This window comes from Narcine bancroftii, chromosome 12 (assembly GCF_036971445.1).
Source record: "Narcine bancroftii isolate sNarBan1 chromosome 12, sNarBan1.hap1, whole genome shotgun sequence".
NCBI lineage: Eukaryota > Metazoa > Chordata > Chondrichthyes > Torpediniformes > Narcinidae > Narcine > Narcine bancroftii.
In genome coordinates, this window is record NC_091480.1 from 3,815,824 (window position 1) to 3,843,784 (window position 27,961).

General features: G+C 45.7%; 1 protein-coding gene across 7 annotated transcripts in view; it reads right to left on the reverse strand.

Annotated features, from left to right (window-relative positions):
* Nucleotides 1-27,961, reverse strand: part of nlrc3 (NLR family, CARD domain containing 3) — a 71,673-nt gene that overhangs the window by 15,844 nt on the left and 27,868 nt on the right. For 6 of the 7 annotated variants that reach the window (XM_069905300.1, XM_069905303.1, XM_069905299.1 and 3 more), the window contains 12 exons: nt 26,093-27,848; nt 21,217-21,303; nt 19,645-19,728; nt 19,484-19,567; nt 17,176-17,259; nt 14,804-14,887; nt 14,398-14,481; nt 11,369-11,452; nt 10,063-10,146; nt 8,302-8,385; nt 6,095-6,178; nt 5,173-5,256 (listed from right to left, as the gene is read on the reverse strand). In XM_069905300.1, the coding sequence (XP_069761401.1) occupies nt 5,173-5,256; nt 6,095-6,178; nt 8,302-8,385; nt 10,063-10,146; nt 11,369-11,452; nt 14,398-14,481; nt 14,804-14,887; nt 17,176-17,259; nt 19,484-19,567; nt 19,645-19,728; nt 21,217-21,303; nt 26,093-27,848 (2,683 nt within the window). The remainder of the gene's footprint in view (nt 1-5,172; nt 5,257-6,094; nt 6,179-8,301; nt 8,386-10,062; nt 10,147-11,368; nt 11,453-14,397; nt 14,482-14,803; nt 14,888-17,175; nt 17,260-19,483; nt 19,568-19,644; nt 19,729-21,216; nt 21,304-26,092; nt 27,849-27,961) is intronic. The other variant, XM_069905306.1, reaches the window with a different exon arrangement.

Genomic DNA, 27,961 nt, shown 5'->3' on the forward strand with positions numbered 1-27,961 from the left:
TGGGAACAACAATTCATGCAATCTGGACATGTGAGAAAGTAGAAAAATTTTGGGAAGATCTAAACCAAATATTAAATAAAATTACAGAAAACAATATACCAAAAAATCCAGAGATCTTCCTCCTAAGTAACATAAAAAACAAAGAATTTGGAATTGATTTGGATGGTGCACAAAAAGGATGTGTTAAGACAGCTCTAGCCGTAGCAAAAAAATGTATTATGTCAACCTGGAAATCGGAAGATAATTTGAAAATACAACAATGGTATATAGAAATGAATAAATGTACTCCATTAGAAAAAATAACATATAGTTTAAGAAATAATATTGAAATATTTGAACAAATATGGGAGCCTTACATGAAACACAATAGAGAAAACCTACCGGGGACATTCACTACCTAAATTAACGAGAAAGGAGAAGGAAATGAAAAGAATTGACTCAGTGGAATTTCTTGTTTATTTTTATTGAATTACAACATTGTTTGACTGGTTTAATGTATCTTAGATTTTGTACTTTAAATGGATGGGGGGGGAGGTAGGGAGGGTGGGATGGGAGAAGGGGGGGGAGAAAATGACACTGCATATATTTGAAAAGGAAAATGTATGTATCATGGTCAATGTGGTTTATGGTGTGAAAAAAAAATTAAAAAAAAAAGATTGTTTTCTGAATCAATTAGTAGAAGAACCGACTTGGCATGGTGTCATACTGGGTTTCCTGTTAGGGAATGAGCTAGGTCAGGTATCAGACATTAATGTTGGAGATCCAATTGGGTCTAGTGATCATAATTCTGTTAGTTTTAAGGTAGTTTTAGGGAGGAGCAAGGAGGGGCCTAAAGTTGAGGATCTGGATTGGAGAAGAGCAAATTTCGAAGGAATAAGAAGGGATCTGGGGAGTATTAAGTGGGGCAGGATATTTTCAGGTGAGGGCATAAATGAGAAATGGAGGATATTCAAAAAAGAAATTTTAAGGGTACAGAGTAGTTATGTCCCAGTGAGGGTCAAAGGAAAGGCTGGAAGTCATAGGGAGGCTTGGTTGTCGAGGAATATTGGAAATTTGGTTAGGAGAAAAAGAGAGGTGTACAAGAGGTATAAAGAACAGACAGCTGACAATTTGAAGGAGGTCTACAAGGAGTGTAGAAGGAATCTTAAGAAAGAAATTAGAAAGGCCAAAAAAAGGCACGAAGAGGCTTTGGCTGACAGAATAAAAATAAATCCAAAGGGTTTCTATAAGTACATTAAAAATAAAAGATTAGTGAGAGATCAAATTGGACCCCTTGTAGATAGCGAGGGTAGGCTGAGTGAGAAGTCTGAGGAAATGGGGGAAATTTTGAATGATTTCTTTGCCTCGGTATTCACTTGGGAAAAAAATATTGAACCAGTTGAGGTAAAGAAAAATAGTGTGGAGGTCATGAAGCATATAAGGATAACCGAGGAGGTAGTGATGGCTGAGTTGAAAAACATAAAGGTGGATAAATATCCGGGACCGGACAAAATATTCCCAAGGACACTCAGAGAGGCTAGTGGACAGATGGTGGGGCCATTAACAGAGATATTTAGGATGTCACTGGCCACGAGGGTAGTGTCAAAGGATTGGAGGGTGGCACATGTGGTTCCCCTTTTTAAGAAAGGGTCTAAATGTAAACCTGGGAATTATAGGCCCATGAGTCTGACGTCTGTGGTGGGCAAGTTGATGGAAAGTGTTCTGAGGGATGGTATTTACAATTATTTGGGGGTACAGGGATTGCTAGGGAGTAATCAGCATGGTTTTGTCAGGGGTAGATCATGCTTGACAAACCTGATTGAGTTTTTCGAGGGGGTTACAAAAAAGGTTGATGAAGGGAAAGCTGTGGATGTTGTCTATTTAAACTTCAGTAAAGCTTTTGACAAAGTTCCCCACAGGAGGTTAGGAAAAAAGGTGGAGGTATTAGGTATAAATGAGGAGGTAGTGAAATGGATTCAGCAATGGTTGGATGGGAGGTGTCAGAGAGTAGTGGTAGAAAATTGTTTGTTCAATTGGAGGCCAGTGACTAGTGGAGTTCCTCAGGGATCAGTCCTCGGTCCACTATTGTTTGTTATATATATTAACGATCTGGTGATCGTTAATATATTGGTGGTGTTGTGGACAGTGAGGAAGATTACCATAGATTAAAAGGTGATTTAGGAAGGCTGGAGGTGTGGGCTGAGAAATGGCTGATGGAATTTAATACAGATAAGTGTGAGGTGTTACATTTTGGAAAGGCAAATCTCAATAGGTCATATGCATTAAATGGTAGGCTATTGAGATGTGCAGAGCCATAAAGGGATTTAGGAGTTGTGGTAAATAGTACCCTCGGGGCTGATACTCAGGTAGATGGTGTGGTGAAGAAGGCATTTGGAATGTTGGCCTTCATAAATCAGAGTATTGAATTCAAGAGTAGGGAGGTTATGATGAAATTGTACAAGGCATTGGTGCGGCCAAATTTGGAGTACTGTGTACAGTTTTGGTCACCAAATTATAGGAAAGATATAAACAAAATAGAGAGAGTGCAGAGAAGGTTCACGAGAATGTTGACAGGATTTCAAGGTTTGAGTTACAGGGAAAGGTTGTGCAGACTGGGGCTTTTTTCTCTGGAGCGTAGAAGATTGAGAGGTGACTTCATCGAGGTGTTTAAGATTTTAAAAGGGACAGACAGAGTAAACGTGGTTAGGCTTTTTCAATTAAGAGTGGGGGAGATTCAAACTAGAGGGCATGGTTTAAGATTGAAGGAGGAAAATTATAAGGGGAACATGAGGGGAAATTTCTTTACGCAGAGGGTGGTGGGGATGTGGAATGAGCTTCCGACAGATGTGGTCGAGGCGGGATCATTGGTTACATTTAAGGAAAGACTAGATAGTTACATGGATAGGAGGACTGGAGGGGTATGGACTGGGCGCTGTTCAGTGGGACTAGGAGGGTGGGGATTTGTTACAGCATGGACTAGTAGGGCTGAACTGGCCTGTTCTGTGTTGTAAGTGGTTATCTGGTTATATGGTTTTAGCTTTGCATTCCAGCGAGCACAGTGGATCAAACCAACTCGTGCCTTATTGGAACAACAACCAAGAACAACTGGAGACATGCACAAAGAACCACAGATGTCAGGATCTGAAACCATAATTACAGCTGCAGTGGGAGGAAAAAAAATGGTAATTTTGGGCTGGAACAGAATCATCACACAATGTCCAAGGAGGCCGTCATGTGCTCAAAGGATCTCCTTGTGGGGTTTGCTCCTGGTCCTGGCCAAATTGTCCATTCACAGGCTGAGTCAGTGAGCAGTCACGGCTTCAAGGCCAGCTGACTGCCTGCCCCTCTTTTGGGGTTACATCTGGGCCTGTGTCGTGTTGGAGCAGGTGCACGCAGTATTTGAGAGAATGGTGGTCCACCCCAGGGGATCATATGCATCTTGGGCAGTGATAAGAGGTTTTAAATTTGAAAATGTGAATAGTGTAGCAGAGGGATGGTGATTGACCACTTCTTGCAAATTTCCAATGATGTTAATGGTAATTTGAGATGTAGTTCTGTCTATGTTTTGAGTAAACTTTTCTTTATATTAAAAAAAAAGCCCATCAAATCTGTGCTGGGTGTTGTACAACTACCATTGCCCAGCTCAACCCAGAGTGCAGCAAAGTATTACTCTCAAGTGCCCATACAACCCTCTTGGCTCTTCAGTTGGTGGAGTTTTAATGTCCTTGAAATGGAGGACAGTGAAGGTCACGAGACTCATTCCTGGGTTGGCAGGATCACCAGACGAAGGGTGATTGGGAGTGGATATGGATTAGATGCAGAAGAATGTTCTTCAGGTGGGACATTCAGGACCAAGGCTCTGAGCCCAAGCATACCAGGACTTGTTCAGAGTGTACTATAGGCCCCCAAATACCAGGAGATTACTGCCAGCTGTCAGACAAATAAAGTTGTCATAGTGGAGGATTTTAACTTTCCAAATTGAGGAATACACAAGAGCAGAAAGATTTAGGAGTAACGGTACATCGTTCCCTGAAGGTAGAATAGGGTGGTGAAGAAGGCTTTTAGTATGCTGGCCTTTATCAATCATTGCATGGAATATAGGAGTTGGGAGGTGATGTTGAGATAGTATAAGACGTTGGTGCGGCCTAATTTGGAGTTCTGTGTGCAGTTCTGGTCACCTAATTATAGGAAGGATATAAACAGAGTGGAGAGAGTGCAGAGAAGGTTTACCAGAATGTTGCTTGGGTTTAAGCATCTGGAGTATGGGGAGAGATTGGACAGATTGGGTCTTTATTCTTTGGAGCGTAGAAGATTGAGAGGGGATTTGATAGAAGTATTTAAGATTATGAAAGGGATAGACAGAATGGATATGGATAGACTATTTCCGTTAAGAGGAGGAAAGATTAAAACAAGAGGACATGAGTTAAGAATTAAGGGGCAGAGGTTTAGAGGTAACATGAGGGGGAACTTCTTTACTCAGAGAGTGGTAGCTGTGTGGAATCATCTTCCGGGAGAAATAGTGGCGGCGGAGTCAATTGTATTATTTAAGAAAAGGTTGGACAGGTATATGGATGAGAAGAAGATGGAGGGTTATGGGCATTGTGCAGGGAGGTGGGACTAGAAAGGGGTGTTTGGTTCGGTGCGGACTAGAAGGGCCTAATGGCCTGTTTCTGTGCTGTAATTGTTATGTTATGTTATGTTAAATATTAAATGGCAAAGTCATAGAGGGAAAGGATTAGACAGGGTGGAATTTGTTCTGAGAAGTTTCCTCCAGCAACATTGGGCAACATGATTAATGTAGCAGATAGCACAACACTGTTACAGCACCAGCGATTGGGACCAGGGTTTGAAACCTGCACTGTCTGTAAGGAGTTTGTACGTTCTCCCTGTGTCTGCATGGGTTTTCCCTGGGGGCTCCGGTTTCCTGCCACCCTTCCAAAAAAAACATTCTGGGGTGGCAGATCAATTGGCTGTATTTGGTAGCCAGCTTGTGGGCCGAAAAAGCTTGTTACCGTGCTGTATGTCTAAAAATTTAAAAAAAATATGTCGTGGGTCCAACACAGAGAGGGAATCGCTTGATCTAATCTGGGCAAATTGGGAAGGGCAAGTGGATGAAGTGTTTTTGGATAGCCTTTGGGATCTAGTGACCAATATTCTACCATTGCTTGATGTGAACAAACTGTAGAAACTTACTACAAGGAGGTGAGCACTGAGTTACACTTCAGTGCAGCTGATAGAGCGATGATCCCTTCGTCTCCAATGCTGTTTTCCTGAAGGCTGAAAGGGAAACAAACCCAGATGATTACAGCCCTGTCCACAACAGGAAGGTAAATAATATAATTCAGAGGACTATTCAAATCCTGCTGCTCCTGTCTTAATAACCCCAATCTCTCTCCAGGTACATTTCAGGCTGCAAGGGAGAAACAGCCCTTCTGTTATTCTCCCCATATCCTCATCAACTCACCCAGCTTCTCCCACTCACCTGCACATTGGCCAACGAACCTACTGACCCACAGGATGACAACACCTGAGCTGGGGATTGGCTCCTGAGTCCAGACCCACTCTATAAACCTGAGGGACCAAGGGCAACATGGGAAGTGTGAGTAGGGTGGTCCAAAAATTAAACAGCATATAAACAGGCCTTTTGGCCCATCCTGTCGATGCTGGCCATGAAGAACCTGTGCATACTGGATCTGTAACTGTTATACCTTGGTGATTTGTGGTTATTACATCTTTTCAGGCAATGCATTCCAGATTGCAACCACCCTCTGGTTTAAAAACTCCTTCCCTCACCTCCCTTGCTATCTGTTCCAACTTCCTGTTTTTACAGTCCTTGGCATCTTAGCCAGTATTGAAAGCAAATAGTTGTGGCTATGATGTTTGTGGTATCTTGCTGCACACATACTGGCTACATTTCACCAGTGCCGGGTCATGAGAGGCTGACTGATGTTCCTGTCATCTGGCACAGAGCGCGATGCTCCAAGGAAGTTAGTCCCTGCTGGGGGCTGTTAGGTGAGACAGAGACCGAGGGGAGGGAGGGGCAGGGTTTCCATCCCGAGATTCAGTTGTAGAGAGCATTAAAATGAAGGAGCAGCAGGGAGACAGAGGGACTTACTCCAGGCTGGTGATGCTGTGATTGGACTGTAGTGCTCGCGCTAAAGCTTTGGCAGATTCAGGGCTGATGAAGTTCCACTGAAGACTGAAAGAGAACGTTGACACACATTAGGGCTGGTTAGATTCTCACCAGCAAACTCCACAACTCGTTCCGTGAACACTGTCCCTGGCAATGACAGTGTCTGCACATTCAGCCCATGGACACAGCCCTGATCTCAAAGATGCAGAAATCCTCCAGCAGGCTAGACCTTTGCCCATCTACACTAATCCTTTTTGGGCAGCATTAGTCTGTATCCTATACCCTGCCTGCTTAAATGCTTCTTTAGCGTAGTGATTGAATCTGATTCCATAACCTCAATGAGTTCCAGATAGCAACAACCACATGTGGAAAAAAAACACCCCTAAGATCCTCTTTAAAACTCCTTCATCTTATCTGAAACTTGAGCCCTCGTGTTTTTGATACCTCTCCCACAGAAAGAGACTCTCTTATAATCTATCATTTTCTCCCTCAGCTCCTGAGTTCCAAGTGTGTGTGGGCCAGTGTAAACTCGAGGAACTCCTTGTATTTTGTCTGGGCAGTCTACAGCCTAATGGTATAAAGAAAGAATTTTCTCATTTCATTCAATGAGCTCCAGTTCCACCCCCATCTCCCCACAAGATTCTGCCACTCCCTTCCACCCCCAAAATTCTGGTCTTTCTGTATCCCACCATTCTTGCTTATTCTTCTCCATTCCCAGGATGGGCAGCCTTTGTCTCTAACCACCCCACTCTACCCTGTGTGACTCGTTTTTCTTGCCTCTCTTCCTTTGTCTGCCATCTGCCATTCTACTGCCCCTGGCTATCCTGTTTCTCCTCTAACTGGTTCACCTATTCTACATGGGGGCCCTTGCCTCATCCCTCCCACCCTGTCCACTTCACACGAGCTTCTCCAATACATTTTACAGGCTTAATGAAGAGTTCTGGCTCAAAACATGAACCATTCTTTTTCTCCGACTGATGCTCATCCAGTTGTGTTTCATCTTGTATTCGATGCACTGGCCTGTAAGGGCAAGCTTGCTTTGTGCCTCCTTCCCCACTTAGCCAACTGTGTTCCTCAAGAAACAACTGAACTTGAAGATGACTCTAAGATTAGAGCTGTTGTGGACAGTGAGAAAGGCTTTCAAAGCTTGCAGAGGGATCTGGACCAGGTGGGAAAATGGGATGAAAAATGGAAGATGGAATTTAATGTCGACAAGTTGTGGGGTGTTGCACTTTGGAAGGATAAAATAAGAAAGGACAAACACGGCAAATGGTCAGAAATGTGGTGAACAGAGGGATCTGGGAATGCAGATACATAATGCCCTGAAAGTGGCATCACAGGTGGATCGGGTTGTAAAGAGAGCTTTTGGCATATTGGTCTTCAAAAATCAAAGTAATGAGTACAGGAGTTAGGATGTTATGGTAAAATTGTACAAGACATTGGTGAGGCAAAATTTGGATTATTGTATACAATAATTTGGATTATTGTATACAATAACTAGAGGAAAGATATCAATAAGATTTACTAGTATGTTGCCGGTACATCAGGAACTGAGAAACAGGGAAAGGTTAAATAGGTTAGAACTTTATTCCCTGGAGTGTAGAAGAATGAGGGAGATTTGATGGAGGTATTTATGACTATGAGGGGAAATAGACAGTGTAAATGTTGGTCGGCTTTTTCCACTGAGGGTAGGTAAGATACAAACCAGAGGACATGGGTTAAGGGTGAAAGGGGAAAGTTTTAGAGGGAACATCCGGCAGAACAGAGAGTGGTGGGATTGTGGAACGAGCTGCCAGCTGAAGTGGTGAATACCGGCTCAATTTTAATTTTTTTAAAAAATTTTTTATTTTTCACACTATAAACCATATTGACCAAGATACATACAGACATTTTTCTTCTACCCTATTCCAATCTTCCACCAACTCCCAGCATCCCTCATAATCCCCCGTCTCCCCACATTCCAACTGTCTCTCTACTCCACCATCTCTCTGCTCTCCCAGTCTACCCACTCCCCCATAATCTTCCCATTCTCAACTCTCGCTCCCCCACCATCTCCTCACTCTCACACCATCCATCCCCCCCACCATCTCTCATCCACTCTCTCCCCTCCTGCCACCATCTTCTCTCTCCCTCCATGCTGAAATCCTACAGTGCACAGAGAGAAGTCAGTGTAAAGATCCACAACTTACTGTAGGGAAGTGAGGCACAGATTCTCTTCCATAGCTGAGGCAATGGCTGTCGTCCCTTCATCATGTAATAGATTCGCTGTGAGACTAAAAATGAGAATGAGAAACACTGAGGAAATCATGAGCTGGGAGAGGCACCTCTTTAACTAATAGCCGACGTAGAGTCCCACATCATGGAAACCAGCCCAGTGTGTCCACGACAAACATCCTCCCCTTCTGCTTTAGGCCCATGGCCACATTAGACCCAGACCCCTCCAATCCCCTCCCATTATGGAGTTAATGTACCCGCATTCTGACAGCTCGTTCCATGTGCCCACCACCCTCTGAATGAAGGACTGTTCCCTTATGTCCCTTCTAAATTCCATCCCCTTCACCTTATAGTTACACCCTCTCATCTTACATTATCCCCACTCCAGGAAACAGACTACCACTATTCATCTTATCAATGACTTTATGGATCTCAGTAAGATCCCCCTCAATCTCCTACACTAAGGAAAACAGGCCTAGTTTTTCCAGTCTCTCACAATCACTCAACTTCCCTAATCCTGGCAACAACTTTGTTAACCTTTCCATCTTTATATCTATCCTGTAGGCACACAACCACACCCACTTCATCAACTTCAACATGACGTCCCAACACTTGTATTCAATGCCCCGACTGATCCCAAATTCTCCCTTTGCCATTCTGTCTACTTGTGTGGCCACCTTTACAGATCCATGTACCTGTTCCTCCAGGTCCCACTGCTCTTTAAGGCACTACCATTTACAGAGCAAGTTCTGCCCTGATTTAATTTGCCCAAATGCAACACCTCACACTTCTCATCATTGAAATGTATCTGCCAGTTCCCCATTTGATCTTCATCTTCTTACGACCCCAGAATGGTCTAATTGTCATTGAAGGGGCTGGTCACAGCAGGTTTCTGCCCTCTCAGAGACACCCTCTCCAGGTGGTCGCTCAGCTGCTCCCTGCCTGCACCTTTGGTGAGACCGAACAACAACTCCTTCCCGGTGTCCACATTTCATGTTTATGTTTGAACCCATGTTGGAGGGCAAAGGCTAAAATCACTTTCTCCCAGGTATTTGGATAGTGTCAGAAGATCTACAATGTCACTACAACACATGGAAGGATTATCCCTATGCATTGGTGTATGATATGGAAAAACTTTAAAAAAATAATACTAGTTAGACTGCACTTGGAAAACTGTGTGCAATTCTGGTTGGCCCTTGGAAAGGGGACAGAAGAAATTCACCAGGATGTTGCCTGCATTAGAAAATATAAAATACAAGGGGAGATTGGATTAACCTGGGTTGTTTTCACTGGAACATCAGAAGCTAAGGAAAGACCTGATGGGGTTGGTGGAGTTGGGGAGAAAAGAGTTTAAAGATGTGTGGGGCAAGTTTGTTTTATTTTTAAACACAACAGTGGGTGTCTGGAACAGGCCGCCAGGGGTAACAGATAATCATATACAATGGCATTTAAAGGTTTCAAACTTGACTCGTGAATATGCAGGTAGAGGGATGTGCATTATGTGGAGGTGGAAAAGTTTTAGTTTAATTTGTACACAGGCATGTGGGTCCTGTCCTGCACTGCTCCACGTTCTGTGCAAGATTCATTTAAGACCTGGACATGTCAACTTCGGCAATGCATAATTTATATCTATTAAATTACAGACCCCTGTCTCTGCAAACACATATCAAAACCAACCAGAAATCTTCAGGCCATCCTTTAAAGATACACAAACAAATATTTGTCACCAAACTCACTCTAAGCTCCGAAGCACCTTGTTTACGCGTAGTGCATTTGCAATTTCTCTTGCGCCATTCAAGCCAATGGAATTTTCTCGCAAGCTGGAAATGGAAAGACTATTAAATAAAACAGAAACACATGCTTCCCTTCCTCTCAGAGTCAGAGCAAGATATAGGCCCTTCAGTCCATCCAGGCTCTGCCAACACCAAGCTCTATCTCCACCAATCCTACCCTAAGCACATTGTATTCTTTCCACATTCTACCACTCAATTGCACACAAAGGTGCCAATTACGGTGGCCAATTCATGCCCCAACACACATGTCTAAGAGGTGGGAAGAGGGAGAAAGTGTAAAATGCCTCAGGGAGCAGCAGAGGTCAGGATTGAGCCCATGTGTCAGAGCAGTGGCTCGACCAGCAAAGGTCAGGAGTAAAACACAAAAGTCTTCAGACACTGAGGTTGAAGTAAAAACGGGCTTGAGCCCTTCATCCATGTATGAACAAAATCTAGGCCGGCGCCCAGATTTTACTCATACCCTGAAATGTCGGTTCTGTATTTTTATCTTTGCTATATAAAGGACACACTGTTTGACCTGCAGAGTTTCTCCAGCTGAGCCCAGGTGACAAGAGTTTTGAGGCAGTGGTCATACCAGCAGAGGTCAGGTCCGAGCCCAGGACCGAGTTGTCCCAGTGGATTTGAGTGAAAGCAGAAAAAGAACATCTTCAGAATCAGAATTTATCGTCATGAACAAGTCATGAAATTCTGTGTTCCACAGCAACATTTAGTGCAAACATACATATTATAACCATCTGACAAGGAGAACATATAAAAATAAGTAGTTGTACACAAAACTATTTGGATGAAAGGTCATTGACTTAAAACATTAACTGCCTATTTTTGTCAGATCAGCCATGATCTCATTGAATGGCAGAGCAGGCTCGGTGGGCCGGATGGCAGAGCAGGCTCGGTGGACTGGATGGCGGAGCAGGCTCGATGGGCTGGATGGTGGAGCAGGCTCGATGGGCTGGATGGCCAACTCCTGCTCCTATTTCTTATGTTCTTATGTCTCTTTTTTCTCTACAAACCCTGCCCAACCTGCTGTTTCCAGCATTTTCTGTTTTTATTCCTGACGTGCAACACCTGCAGTTTTCTGTCTTTAAAATTCAATGAATGGATATTCCAGAAGGCAAACTCTACAAGTTTGTGTGTTCTGCACCCCACCCCTTCCCACAAAGCATTACTCCCATTCACTTCCCTTCCACCCAACATCCACGGACAAAGGGAACTTGAAGTGCCGGTCGAGTACCAGGGCGTCGAGCCTTACTTCAGGTCGATGAGGCCTTCGTTGAGTTTGAGAGCTGCTGTCAAGGCAGTGGCACCATTGTTACTGATGGAATTACTTTGGAGACTGGAGAATGGAAAAATAGACAAGTCAGTGTTGCTGGGAGATCAGAGTTCATTACACAGTCATCAAGTTGTGTATCTGTGGTGAACTGTCACGGGGAACAAATCTTTCTCCAAATTCTCAGCTGAACAGGTGAAGGCTTCACTAATCCAAAGCTGGTTGTGCTACAGAAGGCGACTGGAGACAGGGTTCTCATTACCCAAGTGGTAGAGAGTAAAATACAGCAGGAGAAAAAGGAGCAAAAGTAATGTCAAATTGATGGTAAGCGAGAAGCAAGGGGATCACAGGAAATTCAGGGGCAGTAAAAGAGGATAGCCCGATTAATAATGGCAACAAACAGAAATGGAACACCAACAGGGTGACAAGGTGGGAAGGGAACTAAACCAGTGCCCTCCATCAGTCTGGAATCTCAGCATAACAAGCTGTGGGTCAGATTCTAGCTCAAGGATTGATTGGAAGGCAAGCTACATGCTGGATAAATCTTCCCCAGGGAAGATGCCCGATGCCGAAAATGGAGAAAATCCAATAACTTCAGGCCATTCAGTTTTACTTCACTGGTGGAAATGACGTGACGAATAATCACCAACAAAATCAGTTAGAGAAAGGGATGAGAGGGATCGTTAGAGAAAGGGATGAGAGGGATCGTTAGAGAAAGGGATGAGAGGGATCGTTAGAGAAAGGGATGAGAGGGATCGTTAGAGAAAGGGATGAGAGGGATCGTTATTGAAAGGGATGAGAGGGATCGTTAGAGAGAGGGATCGTTAGAGAGAGGGATCGTTAGAGAGAGGGATCGTTAGAGAGAGGGATCGTTAGAGAGAGGGATCGTTAGAGAGAGGGATCGTTAGAGAGAGGGATCGTTAGAGAGAGGGATCGTTAGAGAGAGGGATCGTTAGAGAGAGGGATCGTTAGAGAGAGGGATCGTTAGAGAGAGGGATCGTTAGAGAGAGGGATCGTTAGAGAGAGGGATCGTTAGAGAGAGGGATCGTTAGAGAGAGGGATCGTTAGAGAGAGGGATCGTTAGAGAGAGGGATCGTTAGAGAGAGGGATCGTTAGAGAGAGGGATCGTTAGAGAGAGGGATCGTTAGAGAGAGGGATCGTTAGAGAGAGGGATCGTTAGAGAGAGGGATCGTTAGAGAGAGGGATCGTTAGAGAGAGGGATCGTTAGAGAGAGGGATCGTTAGAGAGAGGGATCGTTAGAGAGAGGGATCGTTAGAGAGAGGGATCGTTAGAGAGAGGGATCGTTAGAGAGAGGGATCGTTAGAGAAAGCCAGTGTGGGGTTTGTTAAAGATTAATTCTGTCCCATTACCTCAATGGAGCTTTCTGATCAAGTAATGGGACTGATGAAAGAAATTCAGAGGATGTGGTATTTATTATCATTTTTGATAAAACCCTGCATGACAGGCTGTTGAATAAAAAGCCAACAACTGCAAGCACAGAGAGTTGGAAATAGCAGAAAACTGTGGGCATAAATTTGGGCATAAAGACTGGAAGGAAGTGAACAGTGTGGACACACAGGTCAGTATTGGTGACCCATGCACAACCTGTATTAATGACTTGAACTTGGCTGTACAATGCACAGTTTGCCAGAGACACTAAACCCAGAGGCAACTCTAAGGAAGATAACAATAGACCAAGAAGATAGACATGGGCTGATGGGATGGAAGAAGGGGAACGAGACCAAGGAGATGTAGATAAGCTGGAACCATTGTAGTTTGTCATCTATATAAATGATCTGAATGACATTGTGGTAAATTGGATCAGCAAGTTTGCAGATAAGATTAAGACTGAAGATGTTGTGGACAGTGAAGAAGGTTTTCAAAACTTGAAGAGGGATTTGAACCAGCTGAAAAAATGGGCTAAAAAATGACATGGAAATTAATGCAGACAAATGTGAGATGTTGCATTTTGGAAGGACAAACCAAGAAGCAACACGTGAATGGTAGGACACTGGGGAGTGCGGTAGAACAGAGGGATCTGGGTACATAATTCCCTGAAAGTAGCGTCACAGGTGGATAGAGTTGTGAAGAGAACTTTTGATATATTGGCCTTCATAAATCAAGGTATAGGAGTTGGAATGTTACGATAAAATTGTACAAGACATTGGTGAGGCCAAATTTGGAGTATTGTGGGGAGTTTTGGTTACCTAACTACAGGAAAGATATCAATGAGATAGAAAGAGTGCAGAGAAGATTTACTTGGATGTTGCCCAGTCTTCAGGAATTGAATTACAGGGAAAGGTTAAACAGATTAGGACTTTATTCCCTGGACCGTAAAAGAATGAGAAGAGATTTGATAGATGTATTTAAAATTATGAGGGAGATAGAGTAAATATAGATAGGCTTTTTCCACTGAGGGGAGGTGAAAGGGGAAAAGCTCAGGGGGAATATGAGGAGGAACTTCTTCACACAGAGAGTGGTGGGAATGTGGAACAAGCTTCCAGCTGAGGTGGTGAATGCGGGGTCAATATTTGCATTTAGGAAGAATTTGGACAGGAATGGGAAAGGTATGGAGGGCTTTGGACTGAGTGTAAGTTCGTGGGACCAGGCAAAAAAATGGTTCGTGACAGACTGGAAGGGGCCTGTTTCTGAGCTGATGCAATTGTCGGGGGGGGGGGGGTGGGGGGAGGGGGGGTGGAAGGGGAATAGAGCAAAGAATAAGTGTGGAAGAGTCAGCGTCATGGTTAATGCAATACTATTACACCGCCAGCGACCTTGGTTTCAAATCCAGTACTGTTTGTATGACCTTCCCATGTCAGCACGAGTTTCTTCTAGGTGCTCTGGATCCCTCCCACCCTTCATACAAATGGGATTTGTAGGTTAATTGGGGTATTTGGGCAGCCTGGGCTCGTGGGCTGGAAGGGCCTTTTACCGTGCTGTATTCTACATTTAAAATATGGGTGGGGGCTGAGTAAACTGCAGAGATAAGCTGGTGAGATGCCGATACCTACTTCAGTGTGCAGAGGCTTCGATTTACTTTCAAGGCTTCTGCGATGGCACTGGTTCCGATGTCACTGATACAGTTACTGGATAGGCTGGAAAAGAAGGCACAGGTCAGGTACCAGCTCCCATGGGCTCCAGCACCTCAACTGCATGGGGCGTGGTGATTGGTGGTGAGGTGGGTCCGAGGGCAATTGGGCAGCAAGGAGACGGGGCCGAGGGCGATTGGGCGGCAGAACCGAGGGCAGTGAGGAGGCGGGGCCGAGGGCGATTGGGTGCAGGAGAAGGGGCTGATATTGGGCAGAGAGAGGTCTGGGTGGGTTAACCAGTGTGGGAGAAGGTTCTAGCATCAGCTGAACTCCTGGCCTTGTGTAGTAAAAATCTGAGGAGAGATCCCGAGCCCCTGCTGGCAGTTACTTGAGCTCCTTGAGGCTGCCATTATGTTTCAAGGCACTTGCAATCCGTTTTGCTCCTTCGTGGTTAATGGAATTCTTCTGAAGGCTGAAATGAAGAGGCATTTGATTTTTTGCAATTTACCGTTTTAAGAGGCCACCATCTTCCCAGTGTCAGAGAAAAATGTAGCGATGGGCATAAATGACAACTGGCCGGTAGCTCCAGCATCCACCATTATGACGTGCCTTGAGAGTATATTACAGCTCACGTCAACTCCAGCTTCTCTCAATCCACTCCAGTTCACCTACTGTTGAAACAGGTCTACAGCAGGTGCCATCTCCCTGGCTTCACACTGGACAGTAAGGTCACTTACAGTTCATCAATACAGTTCTATTTTCAACACAACAATGCCCAATCAACTCATGGACATTCCTTCACCTCTCGGTGACAAGATACACAGCCCTGCAGAGTGTAAACAGTGAGCATTAGTTTCAGCGCCTCCTCCTCCTCCTGTTACACAAGGCTGTGTACTCCTTACTGTACTTACTGTATAGCCAAACACTGCTCCAACTCAACCTAAACATTTCCAGATGACACCACCATCATGGGCAGGATTTCCAACAACGACACGGTGGAGTACAGAAGGGAAATGAGGAACTAGTGCCTTGGTGACAGGACAACAACTTCCTCCCCCAATGTCAGTAAGACCAAGGAGCTGGTTACAGTCCTCAAAGAGGGGCAGAGCTCGCTCACTGGTCCACGACAACGGTGCTGAGATGAGACAGAAAACAGCTTCCAGTTCCATGGAGTAACCATCTCCGTGACCTCTCCTGGTCAACTCATGTCAACATGATGCCCCAGAAAGTTCCCCAGTTTGCCAGGTCACCTGTGTTCCTGAACAACCTTTACAGTTCTGCCACTAAAAGCATGTTGTCAGGGCGCATCACTGCGTGGGACGGGAACTGCTCTGCCCAGAACTGCAAGAAACTGCACTGGGTTGTGAACCCTCGCACACCCCCCTCCCCTCCACTGACCCCATCTAGAATTCCCACTGCCCTGGAAAAGCAGCCAATGTAGCAACTGTGTTGCAGTGCGAAATGAAGAACGAGAAAATGATCAGAGGTAGTCGAGTCTAAGTTCACTCAGTTACTCGCAGCTGTTAACCCTTCGCGTTCCAAATTACAACATCACATCGTGATGTGATGACATCACTCGGAACCTCCCGAGCCAGTTTCATTAAGCCTCTGGTGAGCCGCCATACCAGCATATTAAAAGGTTCGTGCCCCCCCCCCCCCTCAACACTCTTCAACTCCTTCCTGTTGGGAAGAATATTCATTAGTGTGAGAACATGCACCATCAGGTTCAAAGAGTTTCCTTCCTGCCATTATTAGACTCCTCAATGAGAGTCACTAGCAAAACTATGTTGCCCTTGCTCTGTTCTAACTGATCTCTTCCTCTGTGGTGTACTATGTTTGGGTTTATGAGCTAGACTACTTACAAAACAAACTTTCTCACTGTACCTCACATGACAATGTATAAGTGATAATAACCTTGATCTTATGCTTGGGAATTGGCGTTGCCAGGTGAAGCCAGAGTTTATTGCCCATCTGGCAGCTGAGAAGTAGGGTGGAGCTGTCTCAAATCATTACTGTCCTTCTGGTGAAGGGGCTCTCTTAGCTGCTGGGGAGGGTGGTCCAGGAGCTATACCCAGAGTTAGTGAACAACCGGTGGTGATGGCACAGTAGAAGGTGCTTATAGCCCATTAAACCCATGGCAACCAATTATGTTCAAATAGCTGCAAACTCCATACGTAGCCAGGTTGAGATTATGTGTGGGTTGGGTAGAACTGTAGGAGGTGGTATTCCCCTGAGCCCACTAATATGGCCTTTGGGAGTGAGACTGCAGGAATGGTCCGTGCTGACATGTCAGAGCATTGACAGGGGCACAGAAATGTCCATAAGAGTGGCAGCAGCAGTTCATCTGAGAGTGCAGCCAAACCCTGATCACTACCTCCCCAAAACCCAGCAGGCAGGGAGGGATCGGAGCTCCCACTGCCCAGTCCAAATCATTCAGGTCCCGGTACAGGAAGTGGGCTGCCGGCAGTGACCGGGCATCTGTCAGAGTCAGTCCCATCCTGGGTTCAAGCACCCTGTCTTCACCAGAGATGGAACTTCCAAGAATCCTCAGGTTCCAACCAGATTATTGAATCCTTCCTCCCTCTGGCCATTTGGCTGCTGGCATGGTGAGGTTATAGTGGGGGCATTGCATTGCCTGCTGAAGGGACCAGGAGACCTTCTCCAGCACCAGGAGAATCTCAGCTCAGAGCTGGCACCACAGGGGTCAAGGTCCACCCAAAGTAGAAGAACTAGTGGTGCATCAATGAGTGGAATGCTTACTTCAGAATGGTCAGCTTCCGATTCACATGAAGAGCTTCGGCTACAAACTTTGCTCCATCTTCACTGAGAAAATTATTCTGAAGGCTGCAGAAACAAAGGTAACCATTAGCAATGAGAGAGAGGTGGGGAGTGCCTGCTCCACCATCCAATGAGATGAGGCTGGTCCTGAGTGAATGCAGGGAGCGCTCTGGGGAGGAAGAAAGATCAGGGACTTCAGTCAAGGAGCTTCATCAAAATGGAAGAGTGAGCAGAGAGAGGTTGCAGAGCAGGGAGGTCAGAGAAAGCAGTGTTTGTGATGGGGCATGGACCAAAGTCAAGGTAACAATTACTTTAAAAACCAAGAGCTGGAGTGATTGACCCACCCCAGCTAGCTCCATCTGTCTATCATCCTTCAACCTCTTTGATCTATATAACCATATAACAGTTTATGACATGGAAACAGGCCATCTTGGCCCTACAAGTCCTCGCCCATCACTTCTAACCCATGACCCTCTCTTTTATGTGGCATCCTTTCCCCCCCTCCTTTCTCAGTGCTGAACATCGACTGCCCATTTCCCTCCACAAGTGCTGCCCAAGCCAAAGTTTCCCCACCTCGTCGCTTATTGCTCCAGATTCCAGTGCCTGCAGTCTCTTGCACCACCGACATATGAAATCACAACACAGCAAGGGAAACTGGGGTATGGCCACATTTGTGAAAATCAAACAGGTGTGTGTCCCTGAAGTTCCCAGGTGTGTACCATGCCAAATCAAACAATATGGAATTGGACTCCTTGGAGCAGTGAGGGAGGCCAAGGACCCCGAGGTTAGAGTGAGATTAAGATCAATGAAAGAAGTCACTGGATGTTCAGGGACAACCCTACAGGCAGAACGCAGATGCTCAGCAAAACTGTCACCCAACCTGCATCTGGTGTCTGAAGACACGAAGCCAACAGAGTGGAAGGACCAGGGCTTCACCTGCAAGGACTGGCAGGGTCCCTGACAGAATGGAAGGGGGATGAATGGTGCATCATGGGAAAACGTCGGTAGAGCAGTGAATGAGGAGCTCAAAAAAACTAGCAAAGGTATTAAAAAATAATGTTAGAGAAATTCATGGAATTGAAAGGTGATAAATCCCCAGGGCCTAACGAATTGCATTCGGAGTTTTTAAGAGGAGCTGGCAGTGACCATCATCTTCCAGAGACAAATGCAATCCCATCATTTAGTGAGAAAGAGGGAATGGAAAAATATACATCAGTTAGCCTGACACCAGCAGTCTGGGGAATGCTGGAACCCATTATATACTAGCTGCAGGGTGTTAAGAGACAAGATTGTGGGTAATGAATGGGAAATGATGTTCAGTAAGTTTATTGTCACGTACACTGAGGTACAGTGAGGATGGTTGATGCATGACAAATCTGTTGTTATTTTAGGCCTATAACTCCATCTCGAGAAGACTGGGTCAATTTGGATTTTCGGGAGTAATGTGATAAGGTGCCACACATCAACAGAATTAAAGCATGCATGTTTGGGGTAATATACAGTCACGATGGACGGGTAAGAAAGAGCAAGAATACCAGTTCATTTTGGAGGGGTTGACACAGGAATCGGGGCCAACCACCGCTATGCACAATCCACCTCAGTGATTTGGATGGGAGTTCCGTGTCATATGTCTAGTTCACTGGCTGACAGTGAGGCCTGTAGGGGGGTAGAGACAGGCTCAGTGAATGATCAAAACCACAGCAAGTAGAATGTAGTTTTGGTTGAGGTAAAAGTGTGGAGAAATTGAAAGGTGTTGGTATTTGGAGGGACCTAGTGTCCTTGAATAAGAATCACATAAAGTCATGCTGCGTTACAGCAAACAATTGGTCTTTATGGAGAGATTGGACAAGAGTAAAGATTAAAAAACACACACAGAAATGCTGGACATTCAGAGCTTCAAGCAGCAGGTGTGGAAAGAGAAACATTTTAGACTCTTGGTTAAATATGTGGGACTATTTCCTCTCTGGGATGGAAGAAAGGCACACAGACCAAGCCTGCTCTTTCACCGCTAACCTTCCTGTACATTCCAGAACCCCACTGCAAAAGAAGTGATGCAATCCCTTTGAGTTGTTCTTTCAATTAATTCGCTGTCATGTAACTGGCATCAGTAATTCACAGCCCAGTTCTGGTTATACAAACCACATGGTGCATGAGAGGCAGAGAGCCCAATTACCACAGGAAGCAGAAACCACCAAGCAGAGCCATTAGCTCCCCCTCCCCCCACTTGTCCCTCTCCCGACCTCCTCCAGTCCATCCTCATACCCTTCCCTCCCTTTCCACAGTCACTTACTTCAGAAAGACAAGGCCCTGGTTTATTTTCAAGGCATCGGCAAATGCTTTTGCTCCTTTGGGGCCAATCGAGTTGCTCCTGAGGCTGTGGGGAACAACGAGGAGTTGAGGCATAGTGGAAGGAGAGGGAACTGGTTGAACACACATAGTAAATGTACTTACTCCAAAGCAGAGAGGGTGCGGTTCACCATCAGCGATCGAGCGATTGCCTTTGCCCCCGTGTTGCTGATCAGGTTTTCAGCCAAACTGCTCAAAACAACATCCAGAAGGCAGATTAGAGCAAACCTACTAGCACCTAGACAAGGATGTGCACTCCCAGGCCAGTGCCAGTATCCTCTGCCAACTGAGGCCAGTTACAGCAGCTTCACCCCTGCCAGTCCCACAGCCCTGTGCCATTCCAGTGCCTGTGTTCTGTCAATCAAACCCATTGTCTCTGCCCACTGGCAACATCTACTGCCTTCCCAATCAAGTGCTAGTGCCCATTTCCAGCCCATTGCTGCAGGGGAAGTGGGTGGGGTCCCAGTGCCCACTGCCAGCCCATCCTTCTGGGGGGAGATGGGTGGGGTGCCAGTGCCCACTGCCAGCCCATCCCTCTGGGGGGAGATGGGTGAGGTGCCAGTGCCCACTGCCAGCCCATCGCTGCAGGGAAAGATGGCTGAGAAGAATTATTAAGAAGATGTTAACAATTTGGCATTGCTGTGCATGAGACAAGATAGGAGCCCATGGTATTAGCCTGGAGAGGAGATTGACTGGTCGGAACAGAGTGGGGAAAACGGGGGCTTTTTCTAGTTGGCTGCTGGTGACCAGTGGTGTTCCACAGGGCTCGATGCTCGGATCGCTTTTCACAATATATGTAAATGATTTGGATGATGGATTAGTGGATGATTCAAAAATAGGAGGAGGGCCCCCAGGTAGTGCTGAGGAAGCATCGAGTCTGAAGAAAGTCTTAAACAAGTTAGGAGATTGGGCAAGAAAATGTAGAGAAGTGCATGATCATGCACTTTGATCGAAGGAATAAAGAAGGCACGGATTATTTTCTAAATTGGCAACAAATTCAGAAATGAGAGGTGCAGAGGAACTCATGCAAGACTCCCTCGAGATCACCTTCCAGGTCGAGTCAATGGAAAGGAAGAGAGAAAGAATATAAAACTAGGGATGTAATGGGAAGGCTTTGTAAGTCATTGGACAGACCGAACTTGTGAGCAGTTTTGGGTTCCTTATCTAAGGAAGGCTGTGTTGGCATTGAGAGGATCCAGAGGAAGGGATCACGAGAATGGTTTTTGGAATGAATGAGTTAATGAGGAGTGTTTGATAGCTCTGGGACTGTACTCGCTGGAGACTAGAAGGATGAGGGGGATCACATTGAAACCTAGTGAAAATTGCAAGGCTGGATAGATGAGGACAGCTGTGGAGGCCAAGTAATTGGGGATATTTAAGATGGAGATATTGTACACAACGTCTTGATTAGGAAGGGAATCAAGAGTTATGGGGAAAAGGCAGAAGGATAGGATAATTAATCAGCCGTGATGGAATAGCCTAAGTCCACTCTCATCTTCTTATAATGTGATCAAGGTTTGTAGTGCGTGAGGAGTTCCTGAGGTGATGGAGCATTATTAGGAAAGACCAACTATCATTCTCCTTTTGTATTTCATTGTGTAGGCAGCAGAGCCCACATAGCTATGACATAGCACACAACGGGAATTACTGATTGGAAGGTGTTAGAGATGGACGTACCTAATCTTTCTGATTTGACAGTCCTTTGCACTCAGCAAGCTCCCCAGTAGATCCATCACGTTGTCTTTGAACTGGTTGTTTTCCAACCTTTAAGAAATAAATGATCATAGTCTGACTTTGAGCCAGCACTCTCAGGAACCAGATGCTCGGAACTAGAACCATAGAATGCTACAGCACAGTAAACAGGCCATTCAGCTCCTCTAGTCAGTGCTGACCATCATCTCGCTAGTCCCACTAACCTGCTCCCATTCCATAACCCTCCAGACCTCTCCCATCCATGCATCTATCCAATTTATTCTTAAAACACAAGATTGAGCTGCATTCACATCAGATGGCAGCTCATTCCACACTCCCACCGCTCTCTTAGTGAGAACTTTCCCCTAATGTTCCCCCTAAACCTTACCCTCTTCAGCTTAAAACTTCAAGATCTCAGATGGGAGGTTAGTTCAGACACTTGGTATCCATGGAGAGGTTGTAAACTGGATTCAAAATTGGCTGTGGGGGAGAAAACAGAGAGTGGTAGTGGACGGTTGCTTCTAAGACTGGAGGCCTGTAACTAGTGGGGGTGTGCCTCAAGTGTCTGAACTTCCCATCTGAGACCTTGTATCCCATTTGTGCATGCAGAGTTTTATTTAGACAGACAGCATGGTAACATGCCCTTCCAGCCAATGAGCTTGTGCTTCCCAATTACACTCAATTGACCTACAACGTTTTGAAGAGTGGGAGAAAACTGGAACACCTGGAGGAAACCTACACAGACAAGAGGAGAATGTACAAACACCTCACAGACAGCAATGGATTCAAACCTGGGCTGCTGGCACTGTTACATTGTTGTGTTAACCGCTACTCTAACTGTGCCACAGTAACGGCTGTAGAAGGGATCCATGTTTTCTGAAGAACGAGGACATCTCTAATATCCTTGAATGGATGGCTTCATGCTGGGAGCAGATGCAGCAGAGACTGAGGAATTGAGAGAAAGGAATAGAATCCTTACAGGATGCAAGATGAGAAGAAGTGTAGTCAAGGTAACTGTGGGAGCTAGTGGGTTTAGAAAATATTTCTGTAATTAGTTTGTTTCCAGATGTAGACAGAGAGATTGAAAGGGGAGACAAAGTTGGCAGCAGAATGGATAAAGATGATGAACTTCATCATGGGTGCAAGAGGCACCTCTGATGTAGTCATCACTAGAGTGGAGAAAGAATTGAGGGGCACTTCCTGTGTAGGCTTCCAGCATGGAAGCCTCCACATATCCCTCAAAAAGATAGGCATAGCTGGGACCTTTGGGGGTACTCATGGCGACACCTTGGACTTGGAGAAAGTGGGATGAGCCAAATATTGAGGGCGTGCACAACTTTAACCCAGCAGAAGAGGTTGGTGATGGAGGGGGACTGGTTAGGTCTGTGATTTAGGAAGAAGCAGAAAGACATGAGACCTCTATGGGAGTGGAAGTGTATAGGGACTGAACGTCCATGGTAAAAATGAGATAGTTCAGCCCATGGAGCTGAAGTGATGGAGGGCATGTGGAGTATTGTGGAAAGGGACAAAATAGAGTAAAGATTATACCAGTTCAGTGGGGCAGTAGCATGCAAAGACAATGGACAAATGGATTGTGGATCTTGGGTAGGAGATAGAACTAGACAGTGTGGGGTTGGGAAACAATGAGATGAGAGTCTGTGGGAGGAATTACCGGGTGATGAGGTTAGTGATGGTGTGGGAGACCTCCCCCTTCCTACATTTTTATTCATGCATCCACCTGATTTTGACTCTTCTGGTGATGGCCTCAGGCCTTTGATTTCCTACACCTTTGTACACTTCCTTAATACTCCCAAGGGCCTGACCATTTGTTGTGGACTTTCCTGTCCTCCTACATACATCACCTCACAGTTTTTAAGTATTAATTCTACCTGTTGTTACTGTGCCCATTTTACCAAACCTTCATTGTTGTTCTGAGGCCACAACTATTCTCCACCACTATAAACCATATGACCAATGTTCATGTCATCTAAATGTTTATTAATCATACCTTCCATATTCACATCCAGATCACTGATGTGTAGCACACAGTAAAGTTCCCGGGATCATTCTCTGCAGTACTCCAGAGGTTAAAGTAACTCTCCATCATAATCCTGATACCATGCCAATTTGGGATCTAATTTGCCAACTTGCCCTGAAGCCCATGGGCTCTAACTCGTTGGACAAGTTGTGGACATCATCATACACAAAGTCTTAATCGGAACACTTACTCATCTCCTCAAAATGTTCAATTTGGTTCGACATCCCCTTAATAAAGCTGTCCTGACTATCCTGACATTCCGCATCTACAAGTGTCAGTTAATCCTACCCCTAAGAATTTTCCCCCAATGATTTTTTGGCCCAGCTTCCCTTCCTGAACACCTGAAGTTATCTGGTACCTCTTCTATGCAGTCACTGACCTTGCCACAGCAAATATCCTCTCCAACTGGTTTCTCTGAATGAATCAGTGCTGTAGAAACTCACAAAGGTGGCAACGCAGGTAGATAAAGTGGTTATGAAGGTAGGTGGGGTACTGGCCTTCATGGAGAAGTAGGACGGCGAAGCTCCAAAACCTTGGCCAGATTTCAGAATATCAGGTGCAGTTCCAACCAATGTGCTACAAAAAGGTGCAATAGCACTGGTTGCCACTCTCTTGAAGATATAGGTCACCAGTCACTGCTAAGAACTACGGATTGACAATCAGCCTGAAAAAGACGGAGGTTTTGTACGAAGAACCAACTGTCCTCATTGATGACACTCATCCCAATGCTGCCAACCAGTTTTGCTACCTGGGCACCACAATAACATCTTCAGCTTCTCTAGATGTAGAGATTGTGTCAAGAACCAGAAAGGCCTCCTTTGCCTTTGGTCAGCTGAAAGGTCGGATTTGGTTAGAGACATCAGGTTGGCCACCAAGTGCAAGGTGTACAGGGTAGTTGTCATATCAGCCTTGCTCTATGGATGTGAGACGTGGTGCCCATATCAGAGTCACTTATGTCAGCTTGACCAACTGCAGCAGCGTCACCTACATTCCCTGATGAAGATCAACTGGCGAGACAAGGTCTTCAATACTGAGGTTCTTTCTCAAGCCGCAATGCCAGCAGTTTCACCTTGGTGATGTCAGCCCAACTGCGCTGGCCTGGGCATGTTGTCAGATGTCTGACAGAAGACTCCCCAAGGCATCTTGATGGCCAACTGTCCAGTGGTATCCAAAAACGAGGAGGCCAGTGACTACAGTACAAGGATGATCTGCACAGGAGCCTCAAGAAAGCTGACACTGTCCCATCAACATGGGAAGATCTGGCTCCAGATCGCTCACAGTGGAGGGACGCCATCAGAAAAGGTGTGGACTCTGCTGAGAACAACCTCAAAGAGGAAACAGAGGAAAGGGCCACAACAGAGCCAAGTATGTGGCAAGCAGAGCCTGTCAAGGATCGACCTGTACTGCCCCTCCAGGATGGACAAATCCAACCCCTCCCACAAACCGACTGAAAGGAACCATCATCATCCATGGAATGGATCGCCAGAAGGGCCTGGGATGGAACAGTTCAGTTATGAAGGAAAACGTGAGAGCCTGGATCAGTTCTCCCTGGAGCAGAAGAGAACAAAGAGGTGGGCGAGGGGAAGATAGGGAAACTTTTCCCTCCCTCAGAGGTCTACAAAACTGTAGGACATGGGTTTCCTATTGAAGGGGGGGTCCCAAGGTGGTCAATATCGACCCCCTAGGGGCTGATGGGATAATCCAAGGGGTTGAAAAATGTCAGGGGGGTCAAAAAAGGGGGGTGGGGGGTGGTCAATAAAACTTTGGGATCGAAAGAATAGAGAGCCCGAGATCCCCATTCCTGCCCAGGAGCCCGTGGTGTCTTCTTTGAAATAGATGGCACCACATCCGATGTTGAGAATGGAGTTGCCATCACCAACTCCAGCAGAAACCAATGCTGAAGACTTGGACCCCGCTCCATTTGGCATCTTCCCAGCCAGAAGCAAAGGTTTTTATTTACTGTTATTGTAATCATTTGCTTATTTGTTGTAAAGCTTGTTGTAAAACCTTAGCTTTATTTTCAAGTCTTTAATGAAAATCCATTTAATTATTTTCTATTTATTTTTGTACATGCCTGGGTGTCCATTAGGGATCATGGATTCCATGAAGGGGTTGATGGTCTAAAACGTTTGGGGATCTCTGGTCGAGGATAAGGGAGAAGAGATTTAGGAAGAAATTTGAGGGGGATTTTCTTCACCCAGAGAGCAGAAAGGCAGTGCTGAGAGTGAGTGGACCTGCATCACACACAACATTTAAGAAGCATCAAGTTAAGCATTGAATTGGCCAGATTTAAGGGCGATGGACCGAGCAGTGGGTGATGGATTAATACAGACACTTGTCAACATGGGGGTAACTGTGGCCAAATGTATGATTCTCCAACTCTGATGCTGCCCAAATATCGAATTCTAGACACGAGGAGACAGTGCCTCAGCAGGGGTGGGGGGGTTTAGTTTAAAAGAGAGAGAGACTGGATAGATTTAATTCAGACGTATAAAGTTATCAGTTCTTGTCAGATGAACTAGAAGGGCAGAGAAAACAGCTAGGCCAAAAGGTATGTTCATCAGGAGGTGAATGGGAATGATCAAGGATTGTTCACCCCAAGGTTGGTGGTACCTGGAATAAATAATCTTTGGCTGAGTAGAATATGGCAAATAGAAAAGGCTTGCACCTGAGATTGTGGCAGTAGCAAAGTTGGGGGGGGGGGGCGGGTGGGAACTGTACCTGTGGCAGTAGCGAAGGTGGGTGGGGGGAACTATACCTGTGGCAGAAACGAAGGTGGGGGGGTACTGTACCTGTGGCAGTAGCGAAGGCAGTGATTTTTACCTGAGGTTGTGGCAGTAGAGAAGGCGGGGCAGCAAACTCTTGAAGATGTTGTAGCTCAGACAGTTGGAGAGGTTGGTCTCTTCCATACATTCCTCAGAAACCTGCAGGAGATAGGCCAGGGCGGAGCAGTTGATGGGGGTCAGTCTCCCAGCCAGACTGCCAGTGCGTAGGGCATCTGCCACCCCTTTAGCAATGTCACTGTGCCGCAGCTCCTGGAGGCAGTGCATAATGTTGACAGTCCTGGAGGATATTGCGTAGTCAGTGTTGAGGCAGCCCTGCAGGTGGTGAACCACGGTCATTCGGTAGCTGTTGTGCTCGTCCTTTGTCAGGAGAAGACCCTGAAGCAATCTGTTCACCTCCGGTGAGAGAAGACCCGACAGGAACCGCACAAAAATGTCCAGGTGGCCATCTTCTGACTGCAGTGACTTACTCACCGCATTCTTAAAATGGTTATGGAAGCCAATCTTTGGCCAAGACATCGCACTCTCGGTGAATAGGTCGAATATGGCCCTCTTAGCGGCGGTGTAATAGTAGGTGGCAGCTAGGTACTCCTGCAAGGTAATGTGTGTAAAATAATAAACTGTACAGATCGTAGATTCATCCTTGGCAAAGATCTTAGTGCACAAGCTTCCCTGTAGTGATGAGAGGTCAATACTATGGGCCTTCATGTCTTGCTCATAGAAAACAAACTTGCGTTTGATTAACCCATAAAATGCCAGCCTGCTCAGATTTGTAATCAGTTTCTTGTTATTGCTGAATGCTTGGTCAATTTTCAATGCTTCCTGTTCCTTTTCCTGCCAATCCCCATTGAGAATCATTTTAAAGAAGTAGGTGTAAATTTCTGTCATCGTCTGTGGGACGTTTCCAGGCTTGAGACCATCATTACTGGTTCTGAGGTGATATGCAAGGGACAGACCAATCATTCGGCAGAAGGAGGGCACAGAGCACATGATGTTCAGTGACTTGTGGGCCTTGATGTGCGAAAAGACCCGTGAAGCCATTGCTCTTTCTTCAAAGAGCGTTTCCAAGAAGCCTTTCATCTCACCTTCCTCAAAACCCCTGAGTTCTGTCATTCTGTCCACAAGACCTGCAGGGATCTGGCTCGCTGCAGTTGGGCGAGAGGTGATCCAGACTGTTGCCTGAGAGAAGATGTTACCCCGTATTATGTTGGTGATTAGATTGTCAATCTGGATGTCCTTCTTTGGGTCAGTGCAAATCTGGGAGTTTGAAAACTCGAGTGGATACCTGAACTCATCCAAACCATCGAAGACCAGCACCACCTTCACTGACCCATTCAGGATATGGTTGGCTTCAGCAACATGGGGAAATGTCAACTTGATCAATTTTTCTGCAGATATCCTTTCAATGGAATTCAGCTCTCGAAACATGAAGGGGAATAAGAAAGTGACGTCTCTGTACAACTCTCCCTTTGACCACTTGCAGACTAGGATTTTTACCAAAGTGCTTTTACCAATTCCAGCCACTCCAACGGTCACTGAAATCCGTGGCGGGATACTAACTTTTGACAAGGGAAGGAAGAGCCTGTCCAGTGGGGTGTGTTTCGAACTGTCCTTCATACCTCTGGTGGCTTCTGTTTGCATGACATCATGCTCCTTCTGCTGGATGTCGGTCAGTCCATCGATCAGCAGCAGGTTCATGAGTCGTTCCAGGGCTGGCTTCTCACTCACTGTCGCAATATCATTCCCACTACCAAACTTACTCCGGACAACATCCATGTGCTTCTGTATCATCGGTTCTTTGAACAAGAACAAAAACAATTGAAATGAGGATCAAGCAACACAAGACGGTATGAAAGTGGTTCAAAACCAAGGTTGGTCTTTCTTCTTGTAAATAGTAGCAAATCTCTGG